Source organism: Primulina tabacum, chromosome 18, assembly GCF_025594145.1.
Source record: "Primulina tabacum isolate GXHZ01 chromosome 18, ASM2559414v2, whole genome shotgun sequence".
NCBI classification, from domain to species: Eukaryota; Viridiplantae; Streptophyta; class Magnoliopsida; order Lamiales; family Gesneriaceae; genus Primulina; species Primulina tabacum.
This window is the reverse complement of record NC_134567.1, coordinates 22,119,583-22,144,985: the sequence shown is the minus strand read 5'-3', so window position 1 is coordinate 22,144,985 and position 25,403 is coordinate 22,119,583. Positions and strand designations below refer to the sequence as shown.

Here is a 25,403-nt window from a genome sequence, read left to right as displayed (position 1 = left end):
TGTAATTGTGGAAATGCATAAGATTTTTTTTTTATTTTCCAGGTAGTAATTGTGCCAACTTTTCTATTTTGAATAAACCCCGATAATTATTATTGAATGAACTGATCATAAAAAAAAAGTTATAATTTAAATAATTATGAATATTGATTATGAATGCCAATTTCGTAAATCTCATAATCAATACTTGAAACAAAAAAAGTAACATATCTTCTTTTTTTTTTAAACGAATATTAGAAATAAGATGTAAATTTGTTAAACTTGTGTTTTTTATTATGATATTTTTTATTAAATTTTTAAAAATGAATTTTTTATTATTAACTAAATATATTTGAAGAGCATTTTACTTTCCTGCACAATTGATTATCATTTTGTAGTTGATTGATATAAATTTTCAGTTTCTTAATTTATGTGAGATTCAATTAAATTGCAATTATGTTCCCATTTTTGAGTTGCTAGGATCTTTAATTAGTGCCTTTTAATTTTTCCAATTTTAATATTAAAATTAATATTTTATTAGTAATTTGTAATAATAACTTTTAAATTTCATTTAAACTTGAGTAGCTAGGTGGGTTATCATGATTGACAATACTGAGTTACTTATGAATATATTTTGTTGTTTGAGTTATATAAATTTTTAAAACATTTGTAGTTAAATAAGTAGGGGAAATATGCTATAGTTAATGAGTAATGAAACCCTGTAAAAATAGTAAATCGAAAGATCACATATTACCAAATTTTGTATTCTGAATTTATAAATTTGTCTAATACAAAAAAAAAGGTTTTTTTACTAAACTCTTTAAATTTCTTCATGTAGCTAAATTGTTCTAAAAGATTCATATTTTATAAAATTATTTATTTATTAAAATTTATAATTGTCGATATAACTTCTCAAATTAATTTATTAAACTCTCTGCATTTGATTAATAATAACAATAAATATGTTAGTATTAAACTTCACATTACCATATCATTCTACTATTGTATAGTTAATTGTTTTTCTATATATCTTCTTGTGATATCATTTATTTATAAAATAACAATAAAATTATGTTAAAGAGAGAAAATTTAAAAATATAAAAAATTTAAAAATATATAAACTATGAAGATATATTAATTGAGAAATTGTATTCTATATTATTTTATTGTTATTAACTTTAATTTTCTAACTAATTTATTCGTAGCGACAATTGCCAAACTAAAAACTAATATTAATCACGATTTAAATAATATAACAATTATTTCTCCCTTTAATTTCTTTCAATACTCACAAATGCTCCTATTAATTGCAATTGTTTGGAATATTTGCTAATTGCTAAGGCCTTACCTAAACTACATGTAAGCGATATGGAAATTTAATGTATGAATACAACGTTATTTATAAATTTTAGTATTGATGAATGAAAGAGGAGACCAAGTGTAGGTACAAAATCAGTAGTATAAAAAAAGGGATACCAGAAAAAGAATCAAGAATTGGTCAGCAAAGTATTTCAAGAAGAGTTTTTGCATTGAACCAGTACACAATCCTCCAGAAACTGAGTGAGCTGAGAAGAGTACAATTTCGGGTCGTTCCGAAAATGATCCACATGGGGTGTAGAAACGAAGTTACAGGCTCTAACCTCAACCCCACTACGCCGTTGCCCTTCGATGAAGGACTCGACCGACCCTGCTGGAATCACTTTGTCGGCAGAGCTGTAGATGTATAGTTGCGGGCATGATGGTTGTTGAGATGATAATAGACTCAGTACATCCGAGAGCCTCCTGTGATTTTTCAGAAATAGGTAAGCAGTGTAAGTGTCATGCAGAAAAATGGCATTGAATGCCGTAAAACGTAATCTCTGCTATGATATCAATCAGTATATACTAAATCAATATAGCTAGGACAAGTTAATCGATACCTATTTACGGAAGGATAATTCAAAACCACTCCAAAGAACTTCTCTAGAATGAGGAGCAGAGCTGCCTCAGTTAATGCGGGTTTTACTTCAATGGAGGTTCTGGTTTCAGCCAGTGCCCCCGTATTCGGTTCATCAAAAGAACCCTTCGTCGAAACACTGTTTTTCTTCAGAAAAGCTGCAGAAAATCCAGAAGCCCAGACCTAGATAGATATAAAAACAAGTCAAAAAAACTTTTACCTCAGGCACAAGATAAAAGTTTATGACATAGAACACATTTCAACCAAACTTAATGTACAAATACACTTTTCCTCATCTCTGTCAGCGGAAAGCGTATCCTGGTCTTAGTTTTTAGTTTACCGTACAACCAGATGACAGACGATGAAACTACAGCACTAGTCAAGAAACTCACTCAATAATATTGAACAAATTATGTACAAAATAGAAAGGCCAGAAGGTAAAAATGCTCTTAATACAGCTGGTCGTATAGGTCAGCTTCAGATATAGGTAATTATGTATGACAGATTAAAATTATCTATATTAAGCATATTACGCAAAGACGATTTTCAAATTCTATCATTTAAGTAAGCTGAGAAAGGTTGTCCTCGTTTAACCACGCAAGAAATATTACCTGAGGATCAGGGGCCGCCACAGGAGCAGAATCCACAATGCAGCCTTTAATCCTTTCTATTAGATCGGAATCCTTCTTCTGAAGCTTTTCCAAAATGACCCCATAACTGCAATACAAACAAGATACACATACATCACCGCGTTGCTTTACTACATATATCCCAAAATCCACTTCTCAACATCATTGTATGGTGGCAAATGAAATGAAGCTCCATCCGAGCTTCTCAATTTATTATTGTACCCAAACTAGAGCCAAAAGAATTCAAATACAAGTTTCTAGTCGAGCTTTCAAGCTGGCATTATAAAATTCGTGTTCAATTTCGAACGTACAAATATAAATAGCATTTGGTTTAATTTGATAAATCATTATAAAACAAGGAAACTTACGTTAACCACCCAGTATTACTGAAAGTATGAAAGACCAAATTTTTCCCATGCTCCTCCTCAAGCCACTCAGCAAGATGATTCACAAGCAATTCTACATTCTTCTCAGCTTTTCCTCCAACTTGATAGCTGAGGACCTCGGACATGGGGAAAGTAAACGTTATCACATGAAACCCTCTTGAAGTATACCATTCGGCATATCTCTTAAGATGCTTCTGCTTTGCCCCCAGCCACCCTAGCAAGACAACTACTGTCCTAGCTTTATTCGAAGAACCACCGGATAATCCAACGGTGTTAGGCTCCGGCAAATGCCATCTATACAAAACATCAGATGGCGATGACGGAATATCATATCTATCTACAATGGGATTAGCGAATTTTCCCAAGTTGGCAGAGCGATATAAATCAAATAAAACAGGAGAATACATGGCCAAAGAATGATAATGATAATTCGAGTTAGTGTTAGGGAATGGTATCCGTGCCTTAGGCATGGGAACCTGAATTCTAGTAACAAAACGCAATTGGGTCAATCTCGAAACCGAAATCTGAGAGACCCACGACGAATTTCTTGTTTCTCGTGATGAATGTGATGAAATGGAAGAAGGGTTTGATTCTTCCAAAGAAGATGAAGTGTTAGAAGATCTTGAAGGGCCCAATTTGTCGAAGAAATCAGCAGATATGGAGGCTGCAGCTACCGCAGAGGCAGCAATAACCGGCCTTTGAATGAATCCGGCAAAAGAACCCATGACTTTTTCTACAATCTTTATCTCATTCAAACAACAATCAATTTCTTATTTCCGCAAAATCTAACGAACAACAAGAAATCAAATCAAATAAACTAAGCGCGTCAATAATTCTGCACACTTAATTCAGTCACGCACACCCCACAAATCCAAGAAGACAAAACCAGAACAACCTGCGTGAAAGTTGATTATAAATAAAGTTCTATCAAAATTATGATAACATCAATCCAATAAAACATTAAAAAGATCGAAAATAGAAGAGGGCCTCAACCAGATCAGCACGAGACGAATAAATTAAAGTCAAAATCGGGCTGCCAGCCAGCAAAGATGACAGCCCGACACAATCCACCGACCGCGAGCAAGAATTCGTCCGCCTCGGAGACTTAATTGTTCAACGCGTTTCTTGAATCACTTCCTTCTCCGCTCCTTCTTTATATATATATATAAATAATATTGAATTAAAAGTCTTGGCTAATATTTGCTTCCTCCATGACTTCTAACAACCAACGAATCCTTTTTGCACGCTCCGAAAATGACGGAATGAGAAATCCAATCAAATTGGAACTCTGGATAAATTTTAACTTTGAGATGGGGATTCTAAGAATATTTTTATGAATATTATTAATTTTGTTTAGGGGAAATTCTATTCAGTAAGTTTTTTTATTTTGATCTTTTAACTAGACAAATTTCATTATTTAATAAAAATTATGATATAATATTACATATGTCAACGTTATATTTATATCAAATAAAAAAAATTACGAAAAAAATAAAAATAACATAATAGAATAAAATTTTAATAATATAAATTATCAAACAAAACATATGTGACTTAAATATAGTTTCTTTTATTTATATTTCATGTAATATTTTAAAAATATTATTGATTTTATATTAGAATGACTTTTAAAAATGATTTTTATTTTGTGTCTAACAATTATTATATAAACAAATTATATGAAGAGTGGGTCTCATGTGAGACCGTCTCACGGATCTTAATCTGTGAGACGGATCAACTTTACCCATATTCACAATAAAAAGTAATATTCTTAGCATAATTTTTTTATGGATGACCCAAATAAGAGACTTATCTCACAAATATGACCCGTGAGACCGTCTCACACAAGTTTTTGCCTTATATGAAATTTTGAAACATAAAAGTAATGCAGAGTATTGTTCTTAGGGGTGCGTTTTGGTTTTCCATTTTATAAATATATAATTTAATATCTTAATTATTTTCTTTCGGTTTAATTTTCTATCAAAACGGTTAGGATATTTTCAGTTTTGATAATTATTTAAATTAATAGTAAAAACATATTTTAAAATATAATATATTATCTTCTTAAATAATTTATAAATAAAACATTTAAGCATAAAATTTAAATAAACTAAAAAATTATTCAAAATTATTCTTCATTATTAAAATATAATATCATAAATTTTATAATCTAAATAAAATTATAAATAAATCATTAATTTAATAAAAATTCGATTTTTTCTATCCATTCCATTTTGACATATATAATCCGAAATTGAGCCATATAAATTATCGATTTTACCATTTATATCTGAATTTAATAATTCACGGGTCCTTTCATTTTTATTAGTTGAGCTACTGTCTTTTAATTTTTAAAATTGAACCACTGAATATTGACAAATTAAACTTAATTTAATGTATAAAAAATAAGGAAAACGCCGAGTCACCCTTTCGTCTTTAAGCACGTGTTTAATTTTTTTTTCCCAATTAGAATATTCTTTAATGGGAATCAAATTATATATTAATAATATTCTGAAGGAATATTCGGATATTCCATCTTATTTTCGGTATTTTATTGGGATACGTATATTTAGAAAGATGACGACATGTATATAATCGATCTATTACATTTATTGTGTAATATAATAATTTTATAATTTCAGAAAAATTTATTATGATATTTGATTCGAATAAATATTCAAGGATAGGTATCTTGTGAGACTGTCTCACGAATCTTTATCTATGAGACATGGTCAATCATATCGATATTCACAATAAAAAATAATAATCTTAACATAAAAAGTAATATTTTCATGGATGACCCAAATAAGATATATGTCTTACAAAATATGACTCGTGAGACCGTCTCACACAAGTTTTTGTCAGATATTAAATATGAGCCAGATTAAACTAATATGTGACATTAGATTTTATAATGAGTTGTCAACAATATTATATCGATATAAAGATAATTTAAAGATGAGCTGATTTCTTATTAGACGGGACGAATTGATCCGATCCTATTCAAATATTTTTATTAGTGTATTCGTTACAGAGATTTGTTGGCTTTTTTTAAATAACATACTTTTGTGAAATTTATAGATTTCTATTGACTTTTGCAGAATCTCACAGATTTCTAAAAAATTTCACAGAATCTTGTAAATTTATTTTACAAGACTTTTATTTACATTTGTAAACCTTTTCATAGAACTCTATGGATTTTTTAATTTATTTTTATGATTTCTAAAATTTATTTGAACTAACAATTGAACGTGAATAACTTTTATTTATTTCAAATATTTCTCTCTCAATATAATATTTTTTACATATTGATTTTACGAAAGACAATAAATTAATCAGTATTAAATTTATTGCAATTAAACTTCAATTATTCACAAGTCAAATCAACATGTTTATTTAAATAATTAGTATTTTAAAAAAATACATAATAATAATTTTCAAGATTAATAAATAATCAAACAGAAATAATTTCATTCATTTTAAATAACTTTTGTATAAAAAAATATATCAATTTTGTTTTTAACAATATGTCAATAAAAAAAAAAGACAATTGTTGGTACCTAAAAATAAATAATAGGTATGTTAAAATATTTGCAATTATTTTAGATTTGTAAAATTTTAATATATTTAATTTATTGCAGTTATTCTTATATGATTTGTTAAACTTCTAAAATTATATATTAATCACACATATTTATATATATATATATATATATATATATATAATATTTTGATTTTAACATGTTGTTAACAATAAAGGAATATGTTTTTAATAAATAAAAATAAAAAGAAAAATATATTGATGAGAAAAAAATGAAAATTAGTGTTTGTATTGAGTATATGAGTTTGAGAGATTTTTCAACTAAATGTGCATCCAAATATTTAGATTGTGTTTGTCACGAAAATTTGCGGGCGTGTCAGGCACGTGTTTGTGCCAAAGTTGTGAAATGATCTGACTTTTTTGTCAAGCGTTGCGAGTCCCGATTAGACCGTTAGTTCTAATTCCCTCGGTGTGGCTTCAAAGCGAAAAATATAAATTGAGGAATATAATGAAATTGAAGAGAAAATCTATGAAAAACATCAAATTTAATTACGTTGTTATGAACATAAACGAAATTTTTTACAAGAAAGTTGGAGAAATATGTCAAAATCTAAAGAAACTAGGATGCTAGAAATTGGAAAATATGCAGATAAAATATTGAGATAATTGAAGAAGCTTTTGTTGTAGCTTTGTTGGATGTTTGTGTTGTTTTTGTCGGCCCTTCTTTTCTGATTATTCCTTCTGCTTTTGTCACCTTCCACGTGTGAGTTTCAGCCACATTCCACGATCTCCCCACGATTTCCACGTCGTATAATGGTGCATCGTGCTTTTCCCTGGGCCAACCGCTATTCTCCTGGGCTTTCCTTTGTTGGGCTACTGCTCATGGGCTTCAAAGTGAGCTTCTTGGATTATATTTTAGGCACAACAATTGCCCCCTAGCCAATTTGGGCCAATTGCCAATTTGGCCCAATTTGGCTAATTTGACAAATTCGGCCCAGTGGGCCAAGGTTGCTATATATTTGCTTTTGTTCAGTCTTCTTTCTTATTCAGATACGTGAGGTTGAAAGGAATAGTTCTACGGACTTGAAGAAGAATTGACAGCTGAAACACATGTTCTTCCTCCAACAGGTTAAATCCGAGTGTGCATTTCCTGAACCTCATCCTTATCTCTTTCTTTCTCACTTCCCCCAAACCTCCATCGGTGCCCACCGATTTTCCCGAAGAAATTGCCGCTCCATCGGATGCCATTCAAGTTTCTGAAAGTTGTCATCGTCAATCTCCTTTACATCAAACCACACCTTCTCAAGGTATGTATATTTCACCATTTATCCAATCCCCCATCACAAAAACATTGTAGAATATATCATATTTCATGATGCACTCAAGGTGTTCGTGAATATGTCTGAATGAGTTTTTTATGAGCAATACCTTGTAACACCCACTGCTTGCATCTCAACAGGACGGCTCCCTTGGCGCCCATATTCAAAACTTGGCCTATAGCTGGAGCAACTGTAATCTTCCATGCGCTTAAAAGAAATGCACCAGCACAAGGAATTGTGATGCTCCACCCAAATTCACTGAGGATGAGATCTCATTTTCTGGAATCTTGGCAAGCCATAAATTAAAAAATGGCAAGATTCATTCCATCTCACAAAGAAGTGACACGTGCCACATCAATGACAACAATAGCACACACAAAGCATGGTTTTGTTGATCAACATTCCATTATTTATCATGTGGTCCCATTTATTTCGCAGGAACATAGTTGGAGGAATTGAGGATTTATCTCAAAGGCCAATGCAAGCAGTACCTTAAATACCAATGGATATGGAAATTACCTCTTGGGAGTGCCGCCGGCCAATCCAAAATAATTTCCAAGCTTGGATGAATATCTTTGCAACTGATTTTTTGCACTTGTTTGTCATGGTTTGGCAAGTGTCTTTTATGAGGTGTAGGGTTGGAAAAGTGGCTTGAAAACCAAACTTTGTTTGTAAAATACATTGTTGTTCTTGTATATGTTGCTTGGGATATATTTGCAGGTGTTTACAATTTTGGCATATCACATTTACAAGGGAAACTCTGCCAAAATTTTTATAAAAAATGAACAAACGGCAAAAAGCTTGTTTTCTTTAACATTGACGCAAACATGCGGGTCAACACTGCTTGTTACAAACCAACTGTTAAACAACATTTTTCTAACAATACTCCCCAAGGTTTCGAGATATGCCATAAACGAACTTCACTTTTTCATCAATTTGGCCAACTAACACAACAAATATTCCTCTCAAAATACATAAACTACGTCGGATTTCATGAGCAATGATTTTATTTATTCACAATGCTCCATCATTATTTACAAACAACTTCAGCAAGGAATGGCTTAAAAGCTTATTCCTCACATATTTACAGAAACTTCTTATAAGCCAATATGACAAAACTGACCAAAGTGGCCATCCAGCCTACTTTGTACAATACTTCTCATCTATTCAGCTTTATGAACCATATGTCTCCGACTGTCGATCTTTCATCTGAGCCGGAGCTAAGATTAAATCCTCAATTTGTAACTCTTCTTCCTCGCTACCTCCACATTCCTCCTCAAATATTACTTCTGCTCCATCGATATCCCACAATTCTTGAGACTGCAATTCGTTCACTAGCTGCTGCATTTTGGCTTTCTTCTCGGAAGTTACAGCGACTTCTATCTTTTCTTTAGTGAACTTAGTCATCGACCTCCTCGATAATAGGCCGGACCATGGGTCTAGGAGAGACCATGACGGTGGGTTTGAGAATTTTTTCAACTGCTTCTCTTACTTTTTTAGTATCCATGTAGACTGCTCCTTGCTGTCCATTCACTTTGTAATTCCGAATCTTAATAGGACCGAAGGCTCCATCATAATACCTGGCCTCTACTGCGTTGGAACTAGATTGATACGGCTGCGAATCAGCCTGTACCACTTCCACTTCATCCCCTTTCCACATCAACAATAACTGGTGCATGGATGATGGTACGCAATGATTGGTGTGAATCCAATCCCTTCCTAACAATGCGTGGAAACTAGCACTGGAATTTACCACGAAAAAGGCTGACAACGAAGATCGGGACCCTACAGTGACGTTTGCTGGCAACACTCCCAAGGTTTTTGTAGACTCCCCGGTAAAAGCTGCCACGGAGACTTCGGTAGGAATTAAGTTTTCCACATTCTTCCCCAACTTCTGAAGGATTCTGTACGGCAAAATATTCACAGCAGATCCATTATCTATCAGCACTCTAGACAACGGCTTTCCATTCACATGCGCTACAATGTAGAGTGGTTTGATATGCTTAGTCATTTCATTTGTAGGTCGCTTCATCAATACTCTTTTCTCTTCATCAACAAAAACACCGATGCTTTCACTCACCATATCAGATTGAACGGATTCTGCACCATTTTGATTTCCAGTAAAGACAACGGTTTCACACGTCCTTTTGCGTTTAAACTCCTCTGGCAACATTAACGAGCCAGTGGCACACTCAAATGATACGAGGATCTGTCCCACCTTGAAAGTAGCCTTCTTGACTGGTTCACCGTCCTCTTCTGATAACAAGTCGTCATCTTCCTCACCATAATCTTCAGTGGCCCTCCTTCCAAATTTTTTCTTCTCTTTACCTGGTTCCTCCATCTTCAACCTACGCTCAGCAGCTTTTTCCCTCAATAAACGTCGCTTTTGGGTCCAAGAAAGAGGTTTTGAAAACTTTGGATGTTCTACTCGTCTCCATACGCCGTCAGGAACTACTCTAGGAGGAACAACAAAGCGGGACTTCCTCTCATATTTTTTATTAGTATCCAGAAAGGATGGCCTCTGTCTTGTCTTCTGAAATAACTGCCGGTCAGCTCTCCTCTCGCCATTCATCGACCAAGGATGTGGGCCCCTTCTGAGGTACTGGTTCCCTGGCCTTTTGGCCATGAATTCCCTGTCATACCTCATCTTCCTCCCAGTATAATGCAGACCGCCTCCACTGTAATAGTGGTCTTTTTCATGAACAGCTTCTGTCTTCTTCTCCTTGACCTCAAATATCATTTTTCGAGGCACCCAACACTTCTTTATGATAAATCTTGGTTTGATGGACCTGTCCCCGTACCCGTTCCTTCTCCTCTCATTGATCAAGAAACGCAAGTCAGTACTGCCCATGTTCACATTGGCTACCGGGGGAAAAGGATCTTCATCCACTATCATCTCTTCCTTTTTCTCGGGAAATTTCAGGACTCCCTTGTTGATTCTTTCCTGCAAGACATTCTTGAACGCCCAACAAGCATTAGTGTTGTGGTTGAAGGAATTGTGATACTTACAGTAATCTCTTCCTTTCAACTCCTCCTTCGTGGGTAGCTTGTGATCTGGGGAGAATGTTATGAACTTTTCCTTCAATAAGTGATCGAAGATTTCCTCCGTCTTTGATGCATCGAAAGTATAAGGAGTTTGCACTGGATGAATGTTTTTCTTGGAAAGTTCTTCACTCTTGCGCTTCATTAAAGGGACAGTGCGTGATCCGGAATTTGCTACTTCTGCCAGTGCAACTTCCTCCACTTCCTGGAAATAAGAGCCCACTGTGGACTTTCTTTTATGATTTCTTCTCGTAACAATTCCTCATACTCTGACACTTTGGCAGCAAGTTCATAAAAATCACGGAATTCCATCCCTTGGAACTTCTTTCTAAGTTTAAAATTGAGTCCTCGCTTGTGCCATCTTCACGTATTCTGATTCAAGGAGGAAAACTCGGCATCTGCTTCTCACCTTCTTGAACTTACAAATGAAATCATTGGCAGATTCCCCCGGTTTTTGGACCACCCTTGACAATTTCGCTATACTAATCTCAGGTACTGTCCGGAAGAATTGTGTATGAAATTGACGTTCCATATCGTGCCAAGTCATAATAGAGTTTCGAGGTAATGTTGCATACCATGTGAAAGCAGTATTGGTCAGGGAATTGGGGAACAAACGTAACTTGTAATTAGAAAATTTCTCCAGATTTGCCAACTCCCCACACTGAATTGTAAACCTGGCCAGATGTTCCACGCTGGATTGACCGTTTTCCCCGGAATATAACGTGAAGTCTGGAATGTGATATCCTTTTGGATAAGGGTTGTCACGATCCACAACATCAGGATACGGTTTATGAAATTCTGGTCGGTTGATTGGCCTCACTCCTGGGCCATACAACTCTTGAATCACATCACATACCATCTCAAAATCCAACGTTGGAGTTTGCTTAACTGGTGAGGAGGATAGATTGCCCCCCGAGTGTTATTCCCCAAACCTGGCACTGAATATCCACGCATTTCCCCATCAACATACATCCCTAGATGTAAGCTAGGAGACGTCACAGAGAACACTTTACCAGCCATTTGTTTACTGTTGCTGCAGTTTTGGAATTTCAACCCTAACTCCTCATCCCTTTTGTGCGGAAGAGTGTATCTCCCTTCCCTGGCAGATTCAGGAATTCGTGCTTCCCCCAAGCGACGACTTTTACCTGCCTTAGAAACTCCTGATCCTTGGCCTTGATCTTTCAGCAGCTTGACGTCATTCTCTTGAAGTTTATCACTCTCTGGTATAACCACTTCGCCTTTTGCAGACTTTCTCCATTCCTTCATTTCTGCCACAAATTCCATCATGACAGTAGCGAAAGTTTGAGTCATTTCCTTGAGATCGCTGCGGATATTTTTCTCCATGGCCAACATAAAGTTCGGCGAAGACCCATCACCACCAGAAACAGCAATTCCTTCCTTCATAGTCTCTTCCTCGAACTGGTGTACGAGCCTTTCAACCGTTCTTCCTTCTGCATCAGTTTCCTGAAACTCTTCTTGTGAGCGATGACCTGTCTCCAGTGATGGAGGAATTCCTTCACTCTTCTCAGTACGCTTTGGAGGCATTGTGTCCCACCAGGCGTGCCAACTTGTTTGTCACGAAAATTTGCGGGCGTGCCAGGCACGTGTTTGTGCCAAAGTTGTGAAATGATCTGACTTCTATGTCAAGCGTTGCGAGTTCCGATTAGACCGTTAGTTCTAATTCCCTCAGTGTGGCTTCAAAGCGAAAAATATAAACTGAGGAATATAATGAAATTGAAGAGAAAATCTATGAACAACATCAAATTTAATTACGTTGTTATGAACATAAACGACATTTTTTACAAGAAAGTTGGAGGAATATGCCAAAATCTAAAGAAACTAGGATGGTAGAAATTGGAAAATATGCAGATAAAATATTGAGAAAATTGAAGAAGCTTTTGTTGTAGTTTTGTTGGATGTTTGTGTTGTTTTTGTCGGTCCTTCTTTTCTGATTATTCCTTCTGCTTTTGTCACCTTCCACGGGTGAGTTCCAGCCACATTCCACGATCTCCCCACGATTTCCACGTCGTATAATGGTGCATCGTGCTTTTCCCTGGGCCAACCGCTATTCTCCTGGGCTTTCTTTTGTTGGGCTACTGCTCATGGGCTTCAAAGTGGGCTTCTTGGATTATATTTTAGGCACAACATGTTGAATCAATGACATTTTTTGACATCTTATTGTGGTACATCAGGCTTTAATTCTTGTACTTAACAGAATTTCATGAAGTCATTAAAAGTCTATTGACATTTTGAATACCTATAGACTTTTCTAGAGCTTTTAAATGTCAAGTTTGAATACCACATGACTTTTTAAAATTCTACAAAAGTATACATTGAATACCGCTAAATTTTTATAGAGTATATAAAAGTTTATATTGAATACATCTAAACTTTTAAACTCCATAAAAGTCATTAAAAGTTTAAAACCAATACACCCTCTAGTTTTGGTGATCGATAAATAACAACATCGAGATGTTTCAGATCCAGATGTTTTTTTATTTTAATTTTAGGTTTTTAGACCATGGGATCATTTCAAGCCGTTCAGACTGAACATCAAAAGATCAAGCCGTTTTCGCAACAAAGTTAATATGCAAATTATCGAACTCTAGCTGCAAGATATAATCTGTTAAATTGACCAGATCAAAGTCCTGCTTGCAGTACACTAGTTCAAATCGTTGAAACTCCAACAGCATTGTCGCTTGTCAGAGTTGAGTAATTTCAAAAAAGATATTACAAGACAAGCCGTTCAACAACTACTATTTTTAGAATGATAAAATAGTATCCTACCAAACCCCGAATGACATAAAGCTAACTATTTCGTTCATGGTCTTTCAGTTTTTTGAAAAGAAAATAGCCTAAAATCGTAAAAACACGAGGAACATTAAATGAGCATTTAATAATATGTATGGTGAGTGAAAGCGACATGTTCATTTTGTCGGGTAATAGCATAGATAATTGTTGAAAAGAAAATCCGACCTTTGAAGTTCTTCAACTATAAATATGAAGATTCAAGAACTTCAAGAACGCTCTTGAACTCTCGTGCATCTGCCTATCTGCTTTCGCAAAAGATTTTGATCGCACTTAAGCTAATATAATTTCACGATGCTCAAAGCACATGCCTATCAAAATATATCATATCTGCGAGAATCATTATGTGATACATTACTTACTCAAGCTTTCAAGCTAACTGTTGAATTATTTATGTTGTTTTCTGGTGAACCGAGGGTCTTAAACATTCAGACCTTGCAAAATGATCACTAAGAGTTTCAGCTTAAACAATGATAAATCTTAGTTGAAGTGAGTCGTTATAATATGTTGTAAAACAAAAGTCTTTTAGTGAAAATTCTCCTGAGTTAATGAAAGGGCTATGTAGGAATATTTTATCTGAATATCCATAAAAATATATGTCTCATTTCATTACGCCACTTTACATTCATGCATATTATTTTCAAGTCGTTTTTTGTTAACCATTGAATGCATTATATATTTCATCACTAGTCAACCCGGACCATTTCAGCACTTATTCACTTTTCCAGTGGTCCAGCGAAATCTAATCGTTCGATAATATTTCTTAACAATCTGAAAGTTGTTAAGAGTGGTTCTGTAATGCCTGAAGTAAATATCATAATTTGTTGATTTAGTAATGTGATATTACTAAATAATTAATGATTTTAATGAATGAAATATGACATAGTTTGGTCATATGAAGTCCAAATGATTTGAAATTTGGATATAACGTAGAAAACTCAAAGAATAGAAGTTTCATGTTTTGAGTTTTGGCAAATTTGATTGTTTGACTAGTCCAAATTGATATACACGTGTTCAAAATGTTAAATGTTAAATATTATAATATTAAAAATTAAAAAAAATTAATGCGGTGGATTCATTTCATTCATGAAATGAATCTAACTTTGCCTACTGACAGAGAACGAGAAAGGCAGTGAGGAGAGAAAAGAAATAATAGGGTTTCGATTTTTCTTTTTGATCTTGCGCCTTATCGGTTTATTCAATCAACGAACCGACTTCAGTTCTGGAATCGTTGACACGAGGTCTTCGATTTGAGGTATAAATTTTATATTTTTGGCGATATTTGAAATTCGTCGATTTTTGGAATAAATTCGATTAATTGTAAAATCATACAGAAATTGAAAATTGTTGAATATTGTATGATTTTAACGAAGTAGAGAAGTTTATCGTGATGTTATTTTGAATTATTCATAATTTCTTATAATTAGATATTTTAATCGTTGTATTGAAATTGGGGAATTGTTTGTCAGTTGTTATTAATTCTGATTATATATTCGGAGTCTATGAAGTATAGGCTATATGTTGATATAAAAGTTTTGTAGTTTAATAGATGTTATAAAATAGCATATTATTTGAAGTTAATTTATTTGAGTGTATTTGATGTTAGTATTGTGAATTAAATACACCGGAATATTAATTGTTGAACGATGAAGACGTATAACCGAGTTTTATATTTTTGTTGACTTAATTGTTGTTGGGCTATTTGATGTTATATATTGATGCTGTTATGATTGTGTTGATACAGTGACAATGGTCTGATAATTGTTGTTGAATTATTTAGATACGTCACAAGCCTCAAGATCAAAGAAATAGCCAGATTTTATATATACTCGATTATCAGATACGTGTTGACGTACGAGCATATATTATTATTGTTTAGTATTGATGAATACTATTGTGTTGAACGATATTTTGAATACTGATATTTTAACCCATTCAACCAAATATTTTTTCTGAAAAAGACATACAATCGTATTGTTTCATAATTTTTTAAATTGTTCAATTTTTTGAACAAGAAAGTTGTATATTCATGTTTATATTTTTTATATAAAAATATAGAATAGGGAGGGAATAGGACAATGAACCTCTCCTTCTCACACATTATTATGACAAAAAATTTCCTCGTTTCTAACAATAATAAACAAGAATAATGAGGCAAACGCTATTGACTCTCCGATTTCTATTATTTATGTTATCACTTAATTTTACAAGAATAACAGTAAAATACAAACGGATTTATAGTTCATAGCTCGTCTAAACTAAAATCTCATGTGTATTTAAAGCGTGATTCAAATTTCTTAGTTTTATTCAGAAAATATTGAATTTGTATTATTTTCATTCATAGTACAACTTATTATTATTATTTGTTGCTCTTATTATTTATTTAATTTTTTATGACGTGAGATCTAGCGGCTGCTACCATTCTGTGTGCATTGGGTAAACACCTGAACTAATGCAATAACATGACGGTGTGACAAGCTCGTCCGAGAAAGTGTTGATAGGAAAAATCGAACTCCTGATATCCATTAACTAGAATATGAAACACTAGTTATTTCTTTTATTATTGTAACTTAGTTAGGATTTAGGAACGAGGAATAAGTTGTTAATGAAAATGACACGGAGGTGCGTTCTCCCTATGCTATCCTCTCTACTTATAAGGTATAATTGCCAAAAGTCGGCTAAGTCAGTTTTTTTATAAAACGCACTTCATCCCATTTTTGGATTGTAAATCTTGCATCGCACTGCAGTGTAAGTACAATAACTCCCTCAAGTAACTTAACCAATTAAGAGATCATAAACATGCAAATCATTCAAGCAAAATTCTCTAACTACAGCACCGTTCAAACCGTCAAAGTCAAGTTTAGTACAATTTGTAAATTTAAAATGAAGATCATCAGCAATAGGTGGCCAGAGATGAAGTGGTACAACAGAACAACACAACAAAGTCTTACCTCTTTGACGAGATCACTCAAAGCAGAGACGTCAATACAACCAACAGCAGTACACATAAGATAAGATTTCCTCTCTCTCAAACGCTTACACACATTTAAAACAAACCTACAAATATTTATACAAAGGAAATAGTCACCAAAAAAATGAAAATAATCGTAAAAACAGGGAAATGTTGAATTTGAAGCTAGCAAAGTTAGAAAACACTGCATCAGAAAATATGAATCCTTGTCAGTAGGCGGACTATAGAGTACATGTCAAGAATATAAAGAAGCAGGCTGCGTCTGTGATGGTGTTCGTTTATCAACACAAAAAAGTACAGAATTATATTTTCCTCTCTATAAGTGATATAGCAACTTCTAAGGCCACCATGCCATACAAAAATAGTGTAACATAAGGCTATGGATGACAATAGATAACATAAAAAATACGACGACGAAATAATGCCAAAGGGATACTATAAAATGAACAAAATCTTGCTTCAAAATGATTCAAACCTGTTGATATCAGTAACATTTGGACCAATATCGATGTCTGTCTTTTGCTTGTTTTTCTTTTTCTTCTTCTTACGTCTTGAATTCCTGTTGTTGGAAACCTGATTAACTTCAACATTACAGCTTACTCCTGATTCAGCCTTTGAAATAGGTTCAAGTAACTCACCCTCTTCAACATCTTGCATCTCAACATCTTGGCCATCCTCAATACCTTCATCATCATAAATTGTGTCAAGCACACTCTCTCCTACTTCCATGAAATCAGCAAACTGTGGAAGTTTCAAAGTTAGATATTCACCACATAAGACCAAGAATGAAAGTATAGTCAAATTCCGCTGCAAATGATCAAGTCTGGGGAACAATTCACATTCGCAATACAGCTAAATTTAATAGTCGACCTATCTCAAGACCAAATGCACAAAAAATTAAGAATATTTCTGGAAGCACATTTTCTTTATTATTAAAAAACATTATAGGGATTATTAAGCCAGATGTAATAATTTTTCTCATCGATGCAACCATTACAGGTAAAATTTAACAATTTGCAGAAGCAAACCTCGATAAAAAAATTTTAAATTAAATATGTTCACATGCCAAAGAAAAAATCATTAGAAACCCTACCAAAATCCAGAATTCCCCAAAACAGAATAGAAGTGACAAAATTTCCCAGGAAAAAAGCCAAAAACATAAAATCAAGCTACAGACGAAAGTATAGAGAAAATAAGAGAACGAGAAAAACAACAGCTACCTGCGAGTATGGAAAACAATGCGTAAGGGATGTTACAGCCCCACAGCTTGAGATGTGGGTTCTATATGATTGGGCCATATATTGTTGGACCAAAATTTTCTGTTTTGGGCTTTTTATATCTCACTTAACCAATAGCCTTATAGCCCATTCAATTGAATTCAGACAAAAGAATAAATAAATAGCTCATTCAATCAACGGAAATATATCACATTGTATATCAGCTTTAAAATGTATATATATTGTAATGTCCGGTTACTCGTACAAATTATAACAATGCTTTTATGTCGTTTATTACGTAGTTATTTAGCTCATTAGATTTCACGTGATGATTGAGGTATCAATATTGAGATTGAACATGATATTTATATTGTCCATGGTGTATTGAGAATGAATATGTGTCTAAATAGTGATAGTAAGATGTGTACGTAGAAATAGTTTACTAGAAGTGGTGGGAAATGAGATGAAAATATGGTAGTTCGTACGGGTTTTAGCATAATCATTGGAATATTGATCCAAATTATGTGAGGTCATAACCATTAGAAAGCTAATATATAAGGTTACAACTTTCACGCTTTGAGTTTTGTCCAAATCATTGTGGAAGACAAGCCAAAAGCGCCCCAAAGTGGGTCGTGTGTATCGTCACTCCTACAATGACATATGTTGGGAGAATGGGCATAACTTTTTCCTCAGACCTCTAAATGACATGAAACCAGTGGGAGATTCAAGCCAAGACATAGAGTTACAACTTTCGTGTTTACCATTTTTTAAAATTATGAACGGAAGAGCCATTTTTGAAGTGATCTTTGAGGTGGCTGTGCGCAGAGTGGCGCCCGAGCGCCAATGGTTCTGGATTTTTGGTTTCGGACAGAAAGTGCCGCGCTCGAGCGGTAATTTATGACCGCCCGAGTGCCGCCTTGCATATAAGAAGATAAGTTTCGACTTCCTTGACTTTATTTACCATTCCACAACCTCTTTCCCACAGCAAAACTCGAAAGACACCAATAAATCTTCCTCCAAAAGCTCGTCTCTTCTTCTTCTTCATCACTTTGAGGTTAGAAGTTTATTCTCCATCACAAAAACATCATATAAGTGTAAGTTTTCTTCTCTTTTAGTTGTTCCACATGTAGAGGAGTGATTTTCACCTAGTATATACATAGTGATAGGTTTATTGATGTATTTGACAGTATAGGAGCGAGAAACACCGTCTCAAACCAGTGTTCTTAAGCTTGGACAGTAAGTTGGCATGTTCTTGAAGTAATACATGAGTAGTATTATGTTTTCAAATATTTCCCATTGATTATTGCTATATGTACATTGTTAGTATGTTTATTGATGAAAACATAGCACCATATTCCATTGTTATGTATTAAATACGTAAGGAACTCATGAATATTGAAGAGGGGTGCTATATCATGAACACGAACATGAAAATGAAAAGAAAATGACTGATTTTACATGATATAGAGCTTGTTGACATCATGGGTGGTTTTAAGTCCACCAAAGCTATTGGCCAATATATGTTCATGGGGCGTGGGGATGCCAAAGGTTGCTCCCTGACGTCCAACACAGTAGTAGCTATATAATAAAGCAAGCACGGTAGTACAGGTCAACTAATGAGGCTCAAGTACAAAAATGAACATTGAATATATGCTACGGTATGACATGTTTTTAAGATTCATTATTTATCACGACTTGATATGTATGTTCCTTCGATGCATATTGATACATATAAGTGCCAACTTATTGAGTTTTATAAACTCACGTAGCTCATGTATTACAGGATCAGGTAATGAAGATATATAGGATGCCGGTTCGCCAATGGATGCTTGTAACGTGCCTCACCTCGACAAGAACCGGGACTTCTTATTGTGTAGCTTCCGCATATGTATTATAATGAATTGAATGTCAGGGTTTGAAACAAGTTCCACGATATGTGTGAGGATACAATGTATGTTTGTATATTTAAATATGTTTCTATGTATATATGAATGTTGTTGCTTGGGTTTGAGCTTATACAAAATATAGGGACATCATGCCAAAATTTTTATAAACCGTCAATTTGATGCCCTTGTTTGATCTGCTTCATACTATAGGTATATCATTCAAACCCTATTTTGATTATGGTAATTATGCTAAGTATAGTGTAAGGGTGTGACATTTTAGAGTGGTATCAGAGCCCACGGTTCTTCAACAGGGAAGACACAGCACTTCATCCATACATGGGGAACTCGGCAAGTAAGTATCTTTGTATCCCATAGTTTATGCTAAGTTATGTGTTTCTACGTGACCTATATGTAGGTTAAGATAAGCGACGATGCCACCGAAACGTAAGGTACATGAAGGAGAGTCATCTAAGGGCAAGGCCCCAGCAACCGATGAAGGCAGTACACCACGATCGGTAGATGACTATGCCAAATTGCTCCAACAACAAGCAAAAGTCCATGGTGAACAAATACATCAGCTACTGGAGATGCAACGGACTACTCATGAATAGGCACAAGTACAAGCCATAGTACACAGACATGTGCCTGTTCAGACAGACGTATATGATCGTTTTAGACGTTTGAATCCTCCGGAATTCATGGGAAGCACCGATCCAGCAGTAGCAGAAGAATGGATTAAGTCGTTGGAGTCCATCTTCTCCTACCTTCATATGGAAGATGCAGATAAAGTAACTTGTGTCATCTTTCTCTTAACAAAACAAGCAAGAATATGGTGGGAAAGTGCAAAAGTAGCATTACCGGTTAGGCCATTGACATGGGGAACTTTCAAAACTGTGTTTTACAACAAATATTTCAGTAAAGACGTACGAGCTAAGAAAGCCAGTGATTTTCTGAATTTAAAGCAAGGAACCATGTCAATGACTGAATATATACAACAATTCGAAGCTGGAGTCCAATACGTACCCTATATTGCCCAGGATGACACAAGTAAGGGCGAACACTTCATGAGGGGACTTCGCTCTGAAATTAAAAGAGATGTACGAATGTCGAAAGTTGCTACCTTATGGTGATACGAATCCTCGTACGAATGAAAGGCAAGCACGAATATATAAATCGCACCCTCAATCCAATAACAAACAAGAAACGATTATTTTGTCCCGATCTTTTGAAACAAGTAACGATTTTGTGATATTCACCTCTAAGCGATTATAACTTAGCAACAAATATCAACGATAAAACAATTGAATTTCAAACGAACCTTCAAAGAACTTGTTTTGACAATCTGTGCGAAGAACAATCGACAAACGCCACAAAGATGCAATCTTTGATAAGTTTGATTTTGATAAACACAAAGCACAAGCTTTGCAAATTGAGAGAAAACTCAAGAACTTTTATCTATCATTCATCATTATTCGTTCATGGTCTGATACACTGAATATATATTCAATAAAGTATGAAAAAGTAATGTAAAAAGGCTTAATTATGATAACAAGCAAATTTGACACGGAAGTTGACAAAAGACCGCGGGTGCGCTGCAGACTGGACCGCGGGTGCGGTGCCGCTTCGGCGAAGTTCGGATGCAAAGGACCGTGGGTGCGGTCCTTTTAGGAGAGCGGGTGCGCTTGCCTTCTGACCGCGGGTGCGGTATAGCTTCGGCAATATTCTCTTAAATTTGATTATTATGGACCGCGGGTGCAGTCCCTGAACTGGCGCGGGTGCGCTGTACCTTCGGCAATTGCACTTGAATAACATTCCAAAAACCTCCAATATTATTCCCATGATTCTCAACCTCCTCTAATTTAGACATCCAACTTGTAGGACTTCCTTGATAGCTCATCATGAGTCCTTGAAGTGCATCTTTAAACTTCTTGCTTCGTCCCTTCGTTATAGGTCCTTTGGTCAACTCCAACGACTCCCATGCTTTCTTTGGTGCTTGATCAACCACATTTGCATCATTCTCCCCTTCTTGAAAAGGATTTGTCCTCAAATCTTGATCATCTCCTACATCAAACATCGAAAGATCACTGACATTAAAAGTAGAGCTGACATTATACTCACCTGGTAGGTCTAATTTGTAGGCATTGTTGTTGATCTTTTCAAGCACTTGAAATGGTCCATCACCCCTAGGTAAGAGTTTTGAACGTCGCTTTTCTGGAAATCTTTCCTTCCTTAAGTGCAACCACACCCAATCTCCCTTTTCAAAAATCATCTTTTTCCTTCCCTTGTTGGCTTGCTTCGTGTATTGTAAATTCTTCTTCTCGATGTTATCCTTGACCTTCTCATGCAAACTTCTAACGAATTGCTTTCTTCTTGCCATCCATATTCAACCTTTCACTCACAGGTAAAGACATCAAATCCAACGGAGTCAAAGGATTAAAACCACATACAATTTCAAATGGTGAATAATTCGTAGTAGAATGAACACTACGATTATAAGCAAACTCAACAAATGGTAAAAAATCCTCCCAATTCTTTAAGTTCTTTTTAAGAATAGCACGCAAAAGTGTTCCTAAAGTTCTATTGACAACTTCAGTTTGCCCATCCGTTTGAGGATGACATGTAGTAGAAAACAACAATTTTGTGCCAAGTTTAGCCCATAACGTTTTCCAAAAATAACTCAAGAATTTAACATCACGGTCTGAAACAATAGTCCTAGGCATGCCATGCAACCTAACGACTTCTCTAAAGAATAGATCCGCAATGTGATATGCATCATCAGTTTTGTGACAAGCAATAAAATGAGACATCTTAGAAAATCTATCCACAACAACAAATATAGAATCCCCCCCCTTCTTTGTCCTAGGCAACCCCAAAACAAAGTCCATAGAAATATCAACCAAGGTTCACTAGGGACGGGAAGTGGTGTATACAAGCCATGTGGTTGTGTTTTAGATTTAGCTTGTCTACAAGTAATGCACTTATCACAAACACGCTCAACGTCACGTTTCATGTGTGGCCAATAGAAATGTTCATGCAATGCACTTAAAGTTTTAGCCACACCAAAATGCCCCATTAAGCCACCCCCATGTGCCTCCCTAACAAGTAATTCACGAATGGATGATCTAGGGACGCACAACCTATCTTCTTTAAACAAGAAACCATGATGCAAATAAAATTTGTCATGTGGACCATGCATACATGTTTCAAATACTTTCTTAAAATCCTCATCTAGCACATATAATTCCTTCACATGCTCAAACCCCAAAACTTTAGACCCCAAAGTAGAGATTAGTACATACCTCCGTGATAATGCGTCAGCCACTACATTTTCCTTACCTTGTTTGTACTAGATGATGTAGGGAAATGTACCTATGAATGCATCCCACTTGACATGCCGCTTGTTCAACTTCTGCTGCCCCTTAAGGTGCTTAAGAGACTCATGATCCGTGTGAATCACAAACTCTTTAGGCCTCAAGTAGTGTTGCCACACTTCCAAAGTCCTCACAAGCGCGTACAACTCCTTGTCATACGTTGGATAGTTCAGTGCTGCTCCATTGAGTTTCTCACTAAAATACGCCACTGATCGTCCTCCTTGCATCAAAACACCACCAATACCTACACCTGAAGCATCAAATTCAATTTCAAAAGTATTAGAAAAATCAGGCAAAACAAGTAAAGGCGCATTAATTAACTTTTGTTTAATAATATTAAAAGACTTCTCTTGCTCTTCGCCCCAATGGAATGGAACGTTATTCTTAATCACCGCCGTCATCGGTGCCGCCAGTGTGCTAAAATCTTTTACAAACCTCCTATAGAAGCTTGCAAGACCATGAAAGCTTCGAACTTGACCAACAGAAGCAGGCGTTGGCCAATCTCGAATAGCACTTACCTTGTCCTCATCCACTTGTATCCCCTGCGAACTTACCACAAAACCAAGGAAGACAAGTTTGCTTGTACAAAAATCACATTTCTTTAAATTAGCATATAAATTTTCAGCCCTTAGTGTGATTAGCACAAGTCTCAAGTGATTAACATGCTCATCCAAGTCTTTGTTATATTAGTGGATATCATCAAAGTAAACAACAACAAATTTTCCTATGTATGCACACAAGACATGGTTCATTAACCTCATAAAAGTGCTAGGAGCGTTAGTTAAGCCAAAAGACATGACCATCCACTCATATAACCCGTACTTGATTTTAAAAGCCGTTTTCCACTCATCACCTTCCCTCATCCTAATTTGGTGATAACCATTTTTCAAGTCAATCTTGCTAAAAATACAAGCACTATGCAATTCATCTAACATATCATCTAGTCTAGGTATGGGATGCCTATATTTGATGGTTATATTATTGATTGCCCTACAATCTACACACATACGCCATGAGCCATCTTTCTTAGGAACTAATAAAACAGGTACAGCACAAGGAGACATGGACTCACGCACGAAACCCCTATCTAATAATTCACTTACCTGCCGTTGAAGCTCCTTGGTCTCCTCCGGATTGCTTCTATACGCTGGACGATTTGGTAATGCACTTCCGGGCACAAAATCAATTTGGTGCTCAATCCCCCTCAATGGTGGTATTCCTTGAGGTAGCTCCTCTGGAAATATATCATCAAACTCCTGCAAAAGGGAAACAACAATGCTCGGAAGATTTCCGGCTATATCACTTGTGTTAAAGAGAATCTCTTTGTAAAGAATCAACACAAGTGTATCATGTGTGTGCAACAATTGTTTCATGTCACTCTTTTGGACCATATATATTTTCTTTTTGGTCTCTTTCCTCTCATTTTCTTTTTCCTTATTTTTCTTTTGTATGGCTATCTCAATTTTTTTATCACTTTTGTTTTTAGCCATTTCATTTTTCTTTTCAAAGGTCATCTCACTTTTTAATTCACTCTTTCTTTCGGCCTCATCTCTCTTCTTCTTTTTCAATTGGTCCTCCAACACTTGTTTTGAGGACAAAGAAAGTAAAACAATGGGTTCTTTCTTGAGTACAAAAGAATATTTATTTCTAAACCCATCATGTGTCACTTGCTTATCATATTGCCATGGTCTTCCTAACAAAATATGACAAGCATGCATTGGTACCACATCACACAATACCTCATCAACATACTTCCCAATCGAAAACGCAACCAAAACTTGTTTGTTCACCTTCACTTCAGCACAGTCGTTCAACCACTGTAGCCTATATGGTTGAGGATGTTTCAAAGTAGGCAAACTCAATTTTTCAACCATCTCAAGACTAGCAACATTGGTACAACTTCCTCCATCTATAATAACGTTGCAAACTTTGCCACTGACAAAACATCTAGTATGGAACAAGTTTTCCCGCTGATTCGTCTCCTCTTCTTTGACTTGGGCACTCATGATACGCCTAGTCACTAATGCCTCACCCACAACTGCTTCATATCCCTCATCAGGATCCTCTAATGCAGGCATCTCATCTTCATCCTCTCCATCATCTCCCTCACTATGAGATTCATACTCCCCATAATTATTCAACACCATCACCCTTTTATTGGGACATTGGCTAGCAATATGTCCAACTCCTTGACACCTAAAACATTTAATATCTCTAGAACGATTAATAGGAGTTTCAGGTTTACCTTGCATTCCCTGCTTAGGCGCCTCCTGTTTAATGTCAACTTTGGGCTTGACTACTACCTTGCTTTCTTCACGTTT

At 35.2% G+C, this 25,403-nt stretch overlaps 3 protein-coding genes across 3 annotated transcripts; 1 reads left to right on the top strand and 2 right to left on the bottom strand.

Moving 5' to 3' along the window:
• Window positions 1-1,417: 1,417 nt before the first annotated feature.
• On the bottom strand, window positions 1,418-4,189 carry LOC142533114 (uncharacterized). Its single transcript, XM_075639755.1, has 5 exons — window positions 3,921-4,189; window positions 2,910-3,822; window positions 2,524-2,629; window positions 1,896-2,095; window positions 1,418-1,758 (listed from the first exon to the last, which is right to left on the bottom strand). The coding sequence occupies exons 2-5, from the start codon at window positions 3,650-3,652 to the stop codon at window positions 1,488-1,490; spliced, it is 1,320 nt and encodes a 439-aa protein (XP_075495870.1). The 5' UTR covers window positions 3,653-3,822; window positions 3,921-4,189; the 3' UTR covers window positions 1,418-1,487.
• A 12,136-nt stretch (window positions 4,190-16,325) lies between these two features.
• LOC142533017 (uncharacterized) lies at window positions 16,326-17,944 on the bottom strand. The gene is made up of 3 exons (XM_075639602.1): window positions 17,829-17,944; window positions 17,084-17,349; window positions 16,326-16,694 (listed from the first exon to the last, which is right to left on the bottom strand). Exons 1-3 carry the CDS (start codon window positions 17,904-17,906, stop codon window positions 16,478-16,480), a joined length of 561 nt encoding a protein of 186 aa, XP_075495717.1. The 5' UTR covers window positions 17,907-17,944; the 3' UTR covers window positions 16,326-16,477.
• A 2,465-nt stretch (window positions 17,945-20,409) lies between these two features.
• Window positions 20,410-20,841, top strand: LOC142532370 (uncharacterized). Its single transcript, XM_075638684.1, has one exon. It carries the CDS (start codon window positions 20,410-20,412, stop codon window positions 20,839-20,841), a length of 432 nt encoding a protein of 143 aa, XP_075494799.1.
• The last annotated feature ends 4,562 nt before the right edge of the window (window positions 20,842-25,403 follow it).